General features: G+C 43.3%; 1 protein-coding gene across 2 annotated transcripts in view; it reads left to right on the forward strand.

The window, feature by feature from the left end:
• Positions 1 to 2,793: 2,793 nt before the first annotated feature.
• Positions 2,794 to 16,470, forward strand: part of CEP41 (centrosomal protein 41) — a 61,396-nt gene continuing 47,719 nt past the window's right edge. For both annotated transcript variants that reach the window (XM_049893988.1, XM_049893990.1), the window contains exon 1: positions 2,794 to 2,893. In XM_049893988.1, the coding sequence (XP_049749945.1) occupies positions 2,861 to 2,893 (33 nt within the window). In that variant the 5' untranslated portion in view covers positions 2,794 to 2,860. The remainder of the gene's footprint in view (positions 2,894 to 16,470) is intronic.

Here is a 16,470-nt window from a genome sequence, read left to right on the forward strand (position 1 = left end):
TCTTTTCTCCATTTATCATACGTGGCTTATTGGTCCAGCTGTGAGGATTTTTGTTTTCTTTATGTTGAGGTGCAATCAATACTGAAGGCTGTGGTCTTTGACCTTCATCAGCAAGTGCTTCAAGTCCTCTTCACTTTCAGCAAGCAAGGTTGTGTTATCTGCGTAACACAGGTTGTTAATGAGTTTTGCTCCAACCCTGATGCCCTGTTCTTCTTCATATAGTCCTGTTTCTCAGATTATTTGCTCAGTATACAGATTGCACAGGTATGGTGAAAGGATACAACCCTGACGCACACCCTTCCTGCCTTTAAACCACGCAGTATCCCCTTGTTCTGTCTGGACAACTTCCTCTTGATCTATGTATAGGTTTCTCATGAGCACAGTTAAGCATTCTGGAATTCTCATTCTTTGCAATGTTATCCATAATTTGTTAAGAGGCTAAAGGACCGAGTTTAGGGCGCCAGCTCTAAGGGAAGGCTTTCTCCCTCTGTTGCCTCTGGAGGAAAGTCCTTGTTTCTTTTTAGCCTCTGTTCCTTGGTCCCTTGGTGATCTTCATGTGGCTGGGCAACTATCTTCCCTCATCTATGCTTGCTTAATCTGCTCTTTTATATCTCAAAAGAGATTGTTTTAAGACAACCCTACACTAGTACTACCTCATTAACATAAGAAATCCCATTCTCAAATGGGATTTTAACCACAGGTATAGGGGTTAGGGTTTACAACACATATTTTGAAAGGACATAATTCAATCCATAGCATACAGTAACTATTTAGGCCAACAAACCTGATATTCCTATACCTTCTGGAATGAAAGGAAGACAACAATACAAAGAAGTGAGTCAAACATTGAAGAATGGATGTTGAATGGGCTGTTGGGTTTTCTTGTTACTATTCTTTTGATTTCTTGACCTCCATTGTGCTTTAACTAGATTAATGCATTATCATCCATCTATTCAGTCCCTCAAGTTAGAAAAATTATAGCTATCTTTAATGCCTTCCTATTCCTTACTCCCTCTCATGTATGTAATAACTTAATTTTATCTACAAAATGTTTTAAATCTTTCCTTTCCTCTATTCTTACCATCTCTTAGTTCAGTCACTTATTATCTCCCTCTCTTCTTTTTATTCTCCTACTTATTCTTCTCTCCTTTCTCCTGCTTATGGTATCTCCTCACCTCACCCTCAAGCTATACCAAGTAAGCATACAGTCTAAGTAATAAGTATCTATACAGGCTTCTGTTTGCTGTGCAAAAGCTTCTAGAGTAATCACCTCCCCACCACTCTCCTTCCAATTTTTTGCATCCCCTAAAAGTTTTCTGAGGGGTCATGCAATGGTTGAGTGCTCTACTGCTAACCAAAAGGTCAGTTCAAACCCACCAGCCACTCCACAGGAGAAAAGATTACAGCTTTGGAAACCCTATGGAGCAGCTCTGCTCTGTCCTATAGGGTCACTATGAGTTTGAATTAAGTCCATGGCAATGGGTTTGGGCTTTTTTTTTTTTTTTGGTAAACCTTTTCTTATTGAAATTCTGGTGGACGGGTGAGAGACTAGGAATTTTCCGTGAGTTAAAAGACTAAGGATCACTAGGGAAGTTAGGACAAGGATCAGGAGGCACAAGAGAATGCACGAAGTGCAAGAAACAGTGGTGGCCAGAATTCAAGATCCTGGAGGTCAAGCAGCTCTGAGTGACAACTGGATTCAAGGTGTGGCCTTAAGGGTGGGTTTCTGAAGTGTCTGAGAGGTGGAAGACTTGTGGGGTCAGAATGCTGAATGGGTCATCTGCATAGACCCTGAAGCAGCTCCCATGTGTGCTACCATTTACGAGAGCCAGAGAATATGAACAGCTCAGGGTAACCTTTTTCCGTTCCTGAAAAAACAACTTAGAGCAAAGGACAAAGGGTTATTGTGTTGTTCCTCCCATGTAAAAAATAATAATAATTTTGACAGGTTTGGTGGGACATTTAGGAGCCAAGTCAAACTGTGTGCGTAATTGTTTTGTAAAGGTGCTAGGACTTAATTTTCAGATCTGGAATAAGAACAGGTGGTGGCTGGTGGCAGAAGTCACAATGGTTTCCATGACGACAGGATTGGGTCTTAGTCATCCTCCCATCCTCCACAAAACCTACTGCAGCTTTTCTCATAACGTGCTTATTAAAATTTATCAAATGAATGATGAATCACAGAATGGTGTGTATGTGCTTTACAATTAAAACTGCCGTTCTTTGGCTTGCCTAAAAGCTTTTAAAGCAACAATAATTGCTGTATTTACAGGTGCAAAAAAAAAAATTTTTTTATTTTGCATAACTTGCATATTAACCTGAAAATTAGCTACACACTTCCATTCCTGCTAATAACCCTGTCCCACATCGTAGTCCCTATTGTGGAAGAAGTAGCCCAGATGTTTGGTTTACAAGGCTTTGAAGGGGGCAAGGGGTACACTGCGCCGTACCTGCGCTGCGTATTACCTGTGACCGTTCAGTTTTTGCTCTCCCCATCCCCCCCACCGCCCCCTGCTCGAGCTACGCGCAGCCGCCCCCGCGCAGGCGCCAGCCGCCCCTCCCCCTCCCCGCGCCCCTCTTCCCGCGCAAAGGCTGTGGTGGCTGCGGGCGGGGCCCGGAGCACAGAAGGCCAGGGCCGCAGGCGTCCCGCGTTGCCCTAGGCAACCATTGAGCCGAGGCTCACTCTTCCTCGACCCTGCAATCAGATAGTAAACGGGGCCGCCATTGGCCTGCCGGCGAGGTCAGGCCAATCGGAGGCGAGGTTCTAGGGAGGCGGCTGAGCGAGGTGGTGGGGGTAGGAAGCTAGGGTTAGAGGGAGCCGGTAAGGCTAGAACCCCGAGCGTGGTCGGTTGGAGAAAATATGTCTGTTCGGAGGCACATTGGCAATCCTGAGGTGAGGGCCAGCTCCGGACCGGAGCGCCGGCGGGGGCGGGCGGACCGGAAAAGGCGCCACGTGGGGGGGGCAGAGCCGCCGGCGACTTCCGGGAAGGCGGGAAGCCGGGCGTGAGGAGGGGGCAGGCGGGCGGAGGCGGGGCGGCCGGACAGGGCTGGGGCCCTGGGCTCGGGGGCAGGCGTCCACTCCGCACCAAGTACCGCGCGCAGGAATTGCCGCCTCTTGGGGCGAAGCTCGAAGACACCGGCCCTTCCCTCAGAGAGCTTACAGTCTAGCAGTGCCCGTCACAAAACTGAAATGCAAATGAAGCGCAGAACACAGTAGAGCAAAATGAAGGGCAGCCATGGTTCTGATTGTGGGCATGTAGGACCAAGACATTCGACAGTGAGACATGATATGACATTAAAAATAGTTTTGCTAATTGGTAAGCTAATTAGTTCCCTCCAGGGCCTTTTACCCTTCTTGTATTTCACCCCTTGTGCCCATAGGCATTTGTGGCAATTTAATCTCAACAAATTTTATTGAACTTCTGCCATGCAGTAGGTTCTGGAAATACAAAGAGCATAAGACAAGGCCTCTGCCCTTTAATAAGTTTAGTCCAGTGAGAGAGACTTGTAAACAGAATTTGAGGACCATGTGATTGGGAGCTAGAGGTATGACAGCACAGAGAAGAGATAGGCTCAACTGAGGGGTGAGAGAAGGCTCCTGGAGGTGGCAGGAAATGGCAAGGCCATAAGCAAAGGGAAGAAGCATCCTAGGTAGAGAGAACAGCCTGAACAAAGGGAAGGAGGTGTGAAACATTGAGAGAGGTGAAATCCAAATAGTTCCCTGGGTTGTGTGCCAGGGTCCCTGGTGGTGCAGTGGTTACGAGCTCAGGCTGCTAACCACAAAGGTCAGCACCTGGAATCTGCCAGCCGATCCTTGGAAACCCTTTGAGGCAGTTCTCTGTCCTATAGGGTTGCTATGAGTCAGAATCGACTCAATGGCAGGGTTTTTTGGCGCGGGGTGGGGGGGAGTTGTGTGCCATCGGCTAGATTCTGACACATAGTGACCCCATAGAACAGAGTTGAACGGCCACATAGGGCGTCCTAAGTTGTAATCTTTACAGGAGCAGATCACCAGGTCTTTCTCTTGGGGAGCTACTGGGTGGGTTTGAACCACCAACATTTGGTTAGCAGCCTAAGAAGTCATTGCACCACCAGGGTTCCTTCAGTTCCCTGTATGAGTCTAGAAAGGCATTAGTAAAGTCTAGAAGCTTCTCTGTACCTTACTAAAGTTCTTAGCCTTTATATTGAACATGACTTACAAATTGTGTTTCATCTCATGGTGATGCCTTGAGTGCTGTGTCGAAAGTTTGTGAGGCTGAGTGTAGGCTGTGGGGGATAGTGCCATGATCAATTAGTAATGTCTTCTGTGGGGTGGGGGACTGGTGGTTGGGTGGTAGAATTCCCACCTTCAATGTGGGAGACCAAGGTTTAATTTTTTGGCCAATGCATCTCACGCATAGCCACCACCTGTTTGTTAGTGGAGCTTGTGTATTGCTGTGATGCTGAACAGGTTTCAGTGGAACTCCCAGACTAAAACAGATTAGGAGGAAAGGCCTGGCACTCTACTTCTCAAAGTCAGCCAGTGAAAACCCTATCTATCATAACTGTCTGATCCACAAGTGATCATGGGGATGGAACAGGACTTGGGTGCTTTTATTCCATTTTACGTAGGCTTGCCATGAGTCGGGGGGGCAACTCAGAGGTAGCTAACAACAACAAAACATGAGGGGGGTTAAGTGTGGAGGGTGACAGTTTTGACGGGCAGATGTTTATGTTGTCTGCTGGTCAGAAATTGAGAAGTTTGAAGGGTTTTAAGTAAAGGAGTGTCACGGTCAGATTTGCATTGTGGGCTGATGTCTGCAGCCACATTGTGGAGGGTGGGTTTGTGGAGACCGGGAGGTTGGTTAAGTGGTTATTATGATACAGACCTAAACTAAGGCTGTGACTAGAGACTGAATCAAGGAGAAATATTTTGGGGTAAAATCATCAAAAGGAGCCCTGGTGGCACATTGGTTAAGTGCACTGGTTAAGGTCAGTGGTTCAAATCTACTCAGTGGTTCTGTGAGAAGAAGACCTGGAGATCTGCTCCCATAAAGATTACAGACTAGAAAACCCTATCGGGCAATTCTACTCTGTCACATGGGGTTGCTATAGGGCAAAATCGACTCGATGGCACCTAACAACAACAACAGAATCATTAAGACTTGACGACTGGATTTGAGAGATGAGAATGCGATGGATGACTTAGGTTTCTGACTTGGGCTGTTCATTGGTGCTGGTGCCACTGAGATCTGCAACACGAGAGAAAGAGAAGGTGTTAGGAGTGTAGGGGGAGAGGAGCAGGGATGCCCTGTGTGGTTCTAAGTTTATGCCCTGGACAAAGATGCCCAGCTCACTTCTTGTTTTGGTGGAACATAACTTCCAGTAACTTCTTGAGAAGGAGTACATAGGAAATAAATATATCTAAAATGTTAGACTTGTATAAAAATGTTTTTATTCTACCCACTTATTTGCCTTAGAGTTTGGCTAAGTATAGAATTCTTGGCAGGAAATCATGAGCATATTGAAAACATTGCTTCGTTGACTTCGTTGACACAGCAACATCCAGTGTAAAATGGCACACCCAGTGTCGCTGTGGAGAAGTCCAAACCATCCTGTTCCTTTGGTTTTCTTTCCTCCAGAATTTGTTTCCACAAATCCACCCTCCACAATGTGGCTACAGCCATCTGCCCACGATGCAAATGTGACCACGCGACTGCCTTCCTTACAACCTTTCCAAAGCTTCGTGTAGAATCTCTGTCTCTCCATTGGTGTGACGTTTCACAAAGATATGCCTTGCTGTGGGTCCATTTTCACTCATGTGCTAGGCACTTGGTGGGCCCCAGAAACTCAAGTATTTTCATTTTGGAAAAATTTCTTGACTTGTTGATTTTCTCCATCCTAAAAACCCTGGTGGCGTAGTGGTTAAGTGCTACGGCTGCTAACTAAGAGGTTGGTAGTTCAAATTTGCCTGGCGCTCCTTGGAAACTCTATGGGGCAGTTCTACTCTGTCCTATACAGTAGTATGAGTCGGGATCGACTCGACGGCAGTAGGTTTGGTGTCTTTCTTGAACTCATTATTCTGGTATTGTACCTATATGACTGGTCCTCCAAATTCCTCAACTTTTATCTCCTGTTTTCCACATCTTTGTCTTTTTGCTCTGTCTTCTGAGAAATATCTTCAACTTTTAGCTTTCAATTCTACTGAATTTTTAATTTCTGCTATCATGTTTTTTGATTTTTTAAGAGCTGTGTTTTGTACTTGTATGTCTTTTTTAAAAATTTGCATTTTGAAATAATTATAGATTCACTAGAATTTGCAAAAATAGTACAGAGAGGTCCTGTGTACCCTTCACCCAATAATTATATTTTATGTTACTATAGTGCAAAATCAAAACCAGAAAATTGCCATTTGTACAAGGTGTGTGTATAGTTTTATACTACTTTTTCACAAGTGTAGATGTGTGTAACCACCACTACAATCAAGATACAGAACCGGTCCATCACTACAAAGATCTCCGTGCTACCCTTTCTAGTCACACCCACTTCCCTTTCTTCACCATCCCCAATCCTGGGAATCACTAATGTGTTCTCCATCTGCATAATTTTGTCATTTCAAGAATATTGCATAACTCATACAGTATGTGACCTTTTGAGATTGTTTCTTTTCGCTCAGTATAATGCCCTTGAGATGCATCCAAGTTGTTGTATGTATCAATAGTTCATTCCTTTTTATTGCTGAGTAGTAGTCTATGGTATGAATATACTACAGTTTGCTTAACCAGTCACTCTCTGAAGGACATTTTGGGGCTGTTCCAATAAAAGTATGAACATTTGTGTACAGGTCTTTGCATAGATGTGAATTTTCATTTCTCTGGGATAGATGTCCAAGAGTGCAATTGCTGGGTTGTATGGTAAGCATGTGTTTAGTTTTCTTAGAATCTGCTGCGCCGTTTTCCAGAATGGCTGCACCATTTCATACCCCAACCAGTATAGCCTCGTCTTAACTCGATCGCATCTGCAGTGGATGAGTGACCCAGTTTTGGCACATCCTTGGCAGCATTTGGTATTTTCGATATTTTTTATTTTAGTTGTTCTAATAGGTACATGGTGATATTTCATCATGGCCTTAATTTGTATTTCCCTAATAGATCGTGATGCTAAACATCTTTCCACGTGTTTATTTGCCGTCTGTGTATCCTCTTCTGCCGGTTTTCTAATTGGCCTGTTTGGTATTTTTACTGTTGAATTTTGAGAGCTCTTTATATATTTTAGATTATGAATCCTTTGTCACATCTGTGGTTTTGCAAATGTTTTCTCCCAGTCTTTTACATTGTCTCAACAGTGTCTTTTACAGAGCAAAAGGTTTTTGTTTTTGTAATATTGAGAAAATAATTCGTATACCACAAATCACCCATTTAAAGTATATAATTCAATGAATTTTAGTATATTCATGGGGTTGCAACTATCACTACAATCAATTTTTAAACATTTTCGTCACCCCAGAAGGAAATCCCATACTCCTTAGCTGTCACCCTCAAAGCCACCCCAGCCCTGGCAACCACTAATCTACTTTACATCTCTATACACTTGCCTATTCTGTACAGTTCATTTCAGCAGAATCATGCATTATATGTGGTCTTTTGAGTCTGGCTCCTTTCACTCAGCATAATGTTTTCAAGGTTCATCTTTGTTGTGTTATGTGTCAGTACTTCATTCCTTTTTATTGGTGAATAATATTCCATTGTATGGATGTACCACATTTTATTTATCCATTCATTAGTTGGTGGACATTTGGGTTGTTTCCAGTTGTTGGCTATTATGAATACTGCTTATATGCATATTTATGTACACGTTTTTATGTGGACATATGTTTTTATTTCTCTGATTGTTTTTTAAAATGGCCTTTCTCCCTGAATAGTCTCAGTTTCCTCCAAATTGCTGCTTTTCTTTTTGTTTTATTGGTGATGTTCTGAAACTTCTTTTAATTTTCGGTTGTTCACTATGTCTTCATGTGAGAAACTTAAAAAGATAATTAAGATTTTGTATATTTGGGAGGGATTTGCTGATGGTGGGCTTCATTATAGGATGATCTCACTGGACCGTGATTGGGGGGCCCTGTTTCCCTTATCTGTACCTCCAACGCTTTCCTCTCAGTCTGAACATTTTCCCCAGAGAACTTCCCCAGTCTCTCGAGAGTAAAAACATAGTTGAATTCATAGAGGAACAAGGGCTGGGAGCTAGTCTCAGCATTATTTTGCATCATTCACTTAATACCTTTATTTTCAGTAATGATACCCTCCTTTCTGCTGCCTATGAAGACCTCCCAGTCCAGAAACCTGTTCCAGGGAATCTATCTCTAGGTTTCTGCCATGGTGGAGAAGGGTAACCACCCCATGGCACAGTAGGAAAAAGGATTTAGAGATCCCCTGACATTGTCTGCATTGTCCCACTGCCTGATAGTTGTTCCATAAAAAAAAAAAAAAATCCATAAATATGTTAAATGAGAAAATGAACTTTCTATCTGAACTGTGGAGAAGTCAAGGCTAGAACTCACTATCTGGAAATCAGATGGGTACAAATGGAATTAAACCAAAGTGTTTGGTCCACTGTTGTTGTTAGGTGGCGTACAGATGATTCCGACTCATAGCAACCCCATGTGACAGAGTAGAACTGTCCCATAGGGTTTTCTAGGCTGTTATCCTTGCAGATTACAGAAGCAGATTGCCAGATCTTTCTCCCGTGCAGCTGCTGGGTGGATTCAAACCTCCAGCCTTTTGGTTAGCACCTGAGCTCTTAACTGTTGCTCCACCAGGGCTCCTTGTTTGGCTCATAGGGAGCCTGTAGATGGAGAGGATAGAATCCTGAGGAACTCAGTGTTTAAGTGGCTGATGGAAGAGTGATCTGAGTGTCATTGGAGAATCAGGGAGACAGAAACCAAGAGAGTAGAAATTGAAAAAGCGAGGCTATATAAAACAGTGTCAGATGGTACAGAAAGGTCATGTAAGCTATGGACTGAAAAGTGTTCCTTATATTTGGCAATTAGGAGGATCTCTGATGTCCTTAGCTGCCATAAGAACTGTAGTTAGAATGGTGGGGGCAGCAGCCATACTGCAACAGATTGAGGAGTAAGGTGCAGATTCCCAGTGTAGATTTTTTTTTTTTTCTTTTTTAGAAGCTTAGATAAAAAGGAAAAAGGATGGGATGGTATTCCAATTATATATTGGTTTGTAATAAATCACCCCCAAATTTAGTGGCTTAAAACAATAGTGGTTTTATTATCTCTCATGGTTCTGGAGGTTGATTGGGCTAAGCTCAGAGGTTCTACCTGGGGACCTCTCGTATGGTTTTGTAGACAGGTAGTTACTGAGACTAAATTTATCTTGAAGGTTTCCTCATTTGCATGTCTGGCCATCGATGATGTCTATTGGCTGGGACTTCAGCTGGGCCTATCAGCCATACCACCTACTCCTGGTCTTTTCCTTGTGGCTTGGTCCTCCTCACACATAGTTGCTGGATTCCACCTGAATTTAGAGACCATCTCGAGAATAGATTTGATGCATTGAACACCATGACTGAAGACCAGAGGTTTTGTGGAATGACATCAAGGACATCATACATAAAGAAAGCAAGAGGTCATTAAAAAGACAGGAAAGAAGAAGAAAAAAAAAAAAAAAACGGGTGTCAGAATAGATTCTGAAAGTTGTTCTTGAATGTAGAGTAGCTTAAGTGAACAGAAGAAATGATGAAGTAAAAGAGCTGAACAGAAGATTTCAAAGGGTGGCTTGAGAAGACAAAGTATTATAATGAAATATGCAAAGACCTGGAGATAGAAAACCAAAAGAAAGAACACGTTTGGCATTTCTCAGCCTGAAAGAAGAAGAAAATTTAAGCCTGGCATTGCAATATTGAGGGATTCTATGGGGGAAAATACCAAACGACGCAGGAAGCATCAACAGAAGATAGAAGGGATACACAGAGTCACTGTAACCAAAAGAATTGGTCAATGTTCAACCATTTTAGGAGGTAGCATATGATCAAGAACCGGTGGTAGGTCCAAGCTGCACTGAAGATATTGGTGAAAAACAAGGCTCCGGAAATTGACGAAATACCAATTAAGATGTTTCAACAAATGGATGCAATGCTGGAAGTGCTTGTCTATGCCAAGAAATTTGGAAGAGTTACCTGGCCAACCAGCTGGAAGAAATCCATATTTGTGCCCATTCCAAAGAAAGGTGAACTAACAGAGTGTGAAAATTATCAAACAATATCATTAATATGACACACAAGTAAAATTTTGCTGAAGATTATTCAAAAGCAGTTGCAGCAGTACATCGACAGGCAACTCCCAGATATTCAAGCCAGATTCAGAAGAGGACATGGAACAGAGGATATCATTGCTGATGTCAGATGAGTCTTGGCTGAAAGTGGAGAATACCAGAAAGATGTTTACTTGTGTTTTATTGACTATGCAAAGGCATTCGACTGCGTGGATCATAAATTTATGGATAGCATTGTGAAGAATGGGAATTCCAGAACACTTAATTGTTCTCACGAACCTGTACGTAGACCAAGAAGGAGTTGTTCCAATAGAACAAGAGGATACTGTGAGGTTTAAAATCAAGAAAGGTGTTCATCAGGGTTGTATCCTTTCACCATACCTATTCAATCTGTATGTGACCAAATAATCCGAGAAGCTGGACTATGTAAAGAAGAATGGATCATCAAGATTAGAGGAAGACTCTTTAACAACCTGCATTATGCGGATAACACAACCTTGTTTGCTGAAAGTGAAGAAGACTTGAGGCATTTACTGATGAAGATCAAAGACCACAGCCTTCAGCACGGATTGCACCTCAACATAAAGAAAACAAAAATTCTCACAACTGGACCAATGAGCAACATCATGATAAACAGAGAAAAGACTGAAGTTGTCAAGGATTTCATTTTGCTTGGATCCATAATCAATGCCCATGGAAGCAGCAGTTAGGAAATCAAATGACACATTGCATTGGGCAAATCTGCTGCAAAAGATCTCTTTGAAGTGTTAAAAAGCAATGATGGTTCTTTAGGACTAAGGTGCACCTGACCCAACCCGTGGTGTTTACAGTCGTCTCATGCATGTGAAAGCTGGACAATGAATAAGGAAGATTGAAGAAGAATTGATGCCTTTGAATTATGGTGTTGGTGAAGAATATTGAATATACCATGGACTGCCCAAAGAACGAACAAATCTGTCTTGAAAGAAGTACAGCCAGAATGCTCATTAGAAGCAAGGATGACGAGACTTCTTCTCATATGCTTTGGACATGTTATCAGGAGGGACCAGTCCCTGGCAAAGGACATCATGCTTGGTAAAGTGGAGGGGCATTGAAAAACAGGAAGATCCTCAAGGAGATGGATTGACACAGTGGCTGCAACAATGGGCTCAAACATAACAATGAATTGCGAGGATGGCACAGGACTAGGCAGTGTTTCATTCTGTTGTACATAAGGTCGCTTTGAGTCAGAACTGACTCGACGGTCCTTAACAACTAATCCTTTATAACCTCATCTTAGTTTGATTACATCTCCAAAGATCGTATTTCCAAATAAGGTCACAGTCACAGGTACTGGGGAGTTAGGATTTCAACTTATCTTTTGGGGGGACAAAATTTCAACCTACTACAATGATATAGCCTCAGAAGTCATATAGCATCACTTCTGTCACAGACACCCCCAGATTCAATGGGAGGGAACTTTCAATGGGAGGAATGTCAACATCACAGTGAAAGTGGGATGGGAAATCTTATTGTGGCCATCTTGAAAAATACACCTTAGGCAGAGAAGAGATTTCCATTTGACTGGGGTCTTCAAGGAGCCCTGATGACACAGTGGTTAAGAACTCAACTGTTAATCAAAAGGTTGGCAGTTCGAACCTACCAGCTGCTCCTTGGAAAGCCTATGGGGCAGTTCTACTGGGTCCTATAGGATCACTATGAGTTGGAATCGACTCTACAGCAACGAGTTTGGTTTGGTTTGGGGTCTTCAGAAGGAGCCCTGGTGGCGCAGTGGTTAAGTGCTTGGCTTTTCACCAAAAGGTTGGTGGTTTAAACCCACCAGCCGCTCCACGGGAGAAAGATGTGACAGTCTGCTTCTGTAAAGATTACAGCCTTGGAAACCTTACGGGGCAGTTCTTCTCTAGGGTTGCTATAAGTCAGAATTGACTTGACGGCTATGGGTTTGGTTGTTTTGGTTTTTGGGGTCTTCAGGGAAGTCTTAGAAGATATGTTTGTGCTGGGTCTTTAAAGCCAAATAGATAGGACTGGAATAGAGTGGGTATAGTGGGAAGGCATTATTTTTTGACTCTCTCTGGAGTGTTGAGCCCTCTCTTTGACATTTTTTGTTGCTGCCAGAGAGCCTGTACTAATACCACAAACATGAACTGTGTCAGCTTCCTGTGTCCTCATGATGAACTTCATTATGTCCATCTATCTCATCTCTTTATCTTAAATATATATTCAAAGCTGTATCTTCCGCCTGGGCCCTGGGCTTCATCCTCTTCCGTGTCCTCCTTTCTACACCCTCCTGCCCCGTTTTCATCTTGCCTACTAGTCTATAAACATACTCAAGTTTCTCCTTTCTTTAAAACAAAACAACACCAACAGCAGATTGATCCCTTAGCAATGTGCTTATGGAAAGAAAAACATCCCCCAGAAACTCAACCTGTTGTTTGTTGCTTCAGCTCATCGATTCACTATAACCACTTTTAGCAGTGGTGTCAACAGTGTCTTGGTTTGCTAAATCCAAATTCACTTTTCTGCTGTTGTCATAACTTGACTGTTGGCAGCATTGGTCACTGCTGACCACTCCTTTCCTCTTGAAATTCTCTAATTTTCATGACCCACTTTCTTTTGTTTTTTTCCTGTCCTTTTTTTTTTTTTTTTATTGTACTTTAGATGAAGGTTTATGGAACAAACTAGCTTCTCAATGAACAGGTAGTACATATTGTTTTATGACATTATTTAACAACTCTACAACACGTCAACACTGTCCCTTCTCAACCTTGGGTTTCCTATTACCAGCTTTCCTGTTCCCTCCTGCCTTCTAGTCCTTGGCCTTGGGCTGGTGTGCCCCTTTAGTCTCGTTTTGCTTTATGGGCCTGTCTAATCTTTGGATAAAGGGTGAGCCTCAGGAATGACTTCAGTACTGAGCTAAAAGTGTGTCTGGCGGCCATACTCTCTGGGTTTCTCCAGTCTCTGTCAGGCCAGTAAGTCTGGTCTTTTTTTGTTAGAATTTTGTTCTACATTTTTCTCCAGCTCTGTCCAGGACCCTGTATTGTGATCCCTGTCAGAGCAGTCAGTGGTGATAGCTGGGTACTATCTAGTTGTACCGAACTCAGTCTGGTGGAGGCCATGGTGGATGTGGTCCATTAGTCCTTTGGACTAATCTTTCCCTTGTGTCTTTAGTTTTCTTCGTTCTGCCTTGCTCCCGAAGGGGTGAGACTAGTAGAGTGTCTTAGATGGCCGCTCATAGGCTTTTAAGACCCCAGATGCTACTCACCAAAGTAGAATGTAGAACATTTTCTTTATAAACTATGTTATACCAATTGAGCTAGATGTTCCCCAAGACCATGGTCCCCATTTGATGACCTACTTTCTTTTGCATTCTTTTGAGTCTCATCCTCAGGCTCCCCTCCTATACCTGACCTTAAACGCTGGGGGTTTTCTTCCAGCCTATACACTCTCTCAGGGTTTCACCTACTGCCTGTATGCTGACAATTCTCCAATCTTGCTTTTTTCTAGCCCAGATCATGCTCCTGATCTCCTGACCCCAAGAGCCAGCTGAATGCTTCCATTTTGGATAACCCACAGCTATCTCATACTCAGCATGTCCAAAATTGAACTTACCATGTTTTCCAATATATGCTTCTTCCTGGAGTCCCTTTCTTTGGATTGGCATCACCTTCTTCCCCGTGACGGCACTGGGTTCTTCGCCATGTTACACCAGTCAATTTGAAATCATACTGACTTTACGGCTTAAAAGATTTCTTGAAATTGCCTCGTTCTCTTCCTCTCTGTGCCACTTCTTTAGTACCATAAATCACCTTAACCACAATAGCCTCCTAACTGATATTCCTGCTTCCATTCTTGAGTGCAATCCTATTTAAAAACAAAAAACAGTTTTCATCAAGTTGATTCCAACTCATAGCAACCCTATAGGATAAAGTAGAACTGCCTCATTGGGTTTCCAAGGCTGTAGTCTTTACAGAAGCAAACTACCACATCTTTCTCCCATGGGTGGTGGGTACAAACCGCTGACCTTTTGGTTAGCAGCTGAGCACTTAACCACGGCACCACCAGGGCTCCAATACAATCCTATTAGTTCTCCATATTGCTGCCAGAGTGGTCCGTCTAAAATGGAAATAACCTGTCGTTCCGCCTTAAGCCTTCTTCATTGACTCCTCATTGTCTGTTGCAGGGTTTCTCAACTTCAGCACTATTGACATTCTAGACCAGCTAATTCTTTGTTGGGGTACGAGGGGCCTATCATTTTAGGATGTTTAGCAGCATCCCTGGCCCCTATCCACTAAATGCTTGTAGTTGTGACAGCCAAAAACGGTCTAGTTGTGACAGCCAAAAATGTCTCCAGACATTGCCAAATGTCCCCTGGGAGCAAGGAAGGGATAAAATCACCCCTATTTGAGAATCATTGATTGATAGGATAAAATCCAACTTTCTTAGTGTGGATACAAGGCCGTTTGTGATCTACCCCTGCCCACCTCTTCAGCATCGTCTTCACTCCCTTGGCCCCATGTTGCGCCTTCTGCTCCAGGCTTACAGTTTCTTTCTGGTCTCTTGAAACTGCCCATGCTCTCCTAGTCTCCAGGCTTTGCCCATACCTTCCCCTCTGCCAGGAGCCCCGTAGCTTCCACCCACACTCTTTTCACTTGACCAACTTCCTCACCCCTCAGAATTCAGCTCAGAGTAACCCCTCAGGAAACAGTCCTTAACTCTTTCGGTATGGATTAGGTACCAATGGTCCAAGCCTAGCCAATTGTGGGGATGGCGCAGGACCGGGCAGCGTTTTGTTCCGTTGTGCATGGGGTCGCCATGAGCCAACACCAGGTGCCAGTCTTACATGCTCCGGCTGCACACCCCACTTCCCTCTCCTTGTTCATCGTGCAGTGCAGCATCTGTTTATTCCCTTGTCTTTCTTCCCAGCAGTCAGTGAGGACTGGGTGGCACAGCCTGGGTTTTGTCCCACTATGTCCCCAGCTGTGTGTCTGGCTCCTAGTAGGCACTTTGGAAATGTCCGCTGAATGGGTGCCTGGTGCTCAATAAGTCTTTGTGGAATGAATGAATAATTCTCCTTGAAACAGCTTCTTTTCCCAGCTCTTTCACTTTCCACCATTCCATCCTGTTTATGTAATTGAAACAAAGCCAGTTGGTCAGTAGGTCAAGAACAGTCCCCCCAAAGCAAGAGTTTTAAAGAAAAAAGTATGGCCGTTCATAAAACCTATGGCTTACCGGTTGCAGCAGATCACACATTGTTTTACATGGTGGTGGGTACTAGAAATGGGAACGTGGGGAAGAAACAAGGCATTTTTCTCGGGCAGCGTATGGATTTCTCATTAGTCCGTGTGAGGGAAAATCGGGGGCGGGAAGGCGCTGTGAATGCAGCCGTCCACACTGGCTCCCCTCCTTGTCCTGCTGCCACCACACCTGGTCTCCAGCGACACCCTCACGTCTCAGCTATTTTGGCTTAGGTATGGACAAATCCCCTTGGGTCAGCAGAGACAAGCCTGGAATTTTTCAAAAGGAGCTTTGCTAGGAAACTAGTAGGAAAAACAAAACAAAAGTAAAAACAGGGAATAAGAGTATAGAAATGATAAAAAGACAGAGTGCGAAAAAAAAGAAGTCCCTTAACCTAAGACTTAAGTCTGGTATTAGCTTTATTTGACTCAATTTACCAGGCACATGTTGCCCCCTGGTTTTTTGTTTGCTTTTTTGTTTTCTTTTGCCATTATACTGTCTCTCTCTGTCCTAAAGCCTAAAGCACCCCTTTTCAATCTTCGAATATTTTCCTTCTCTCACTTAAGAGTCTTCATCTTCTTCCAGGGAAAGAGTTGGAATTGGAGCTACAGTTACTTTTTCTTACAGACAGTGGGTTATTGATAGATGGAGAAAGGCTTCCCAACCCCCTCTAAGGATAAACTAGTGCGGTGGTGCCAAGCATACATCTGAAGACCAAGGCTAAACATCCATGAGAAGAATAGAGAAGATGTCCCGAGTCTTTACAGCATGCAGTGTATTCAATGCAAAGGACTGGCCTTTTTATTCTGGAATTTATTTTTCTTTCTTACTTTTTAGTACGAAAATAGTAGATGATAGTGGTGAGATTTTGTTTCTGTTTTTGTTTTTTATGCCTTTACCTGGTAAAATTAAAAGTTGATAATTCTCTGTAGGCGCCCCCAGTTTTTAAAAATTCTTCCTGGTTATCGAAATCCAC

The sequence above is a fragment of the Elephas maximus genome, chromosome 8, assembly GCF_024166365.1.
Source record: "Elephas maximus indicus isolate mEleMax1 chromosome 8, mEleMax1 primary haplotype, whole genome shotgun sequence".
Classification (NCBI taxonomy): Eukaryota; Metazoa; Chordata; class Mammalia; order Proboscidea; family Elephantidae; genus Elephas; species Elephas maximus.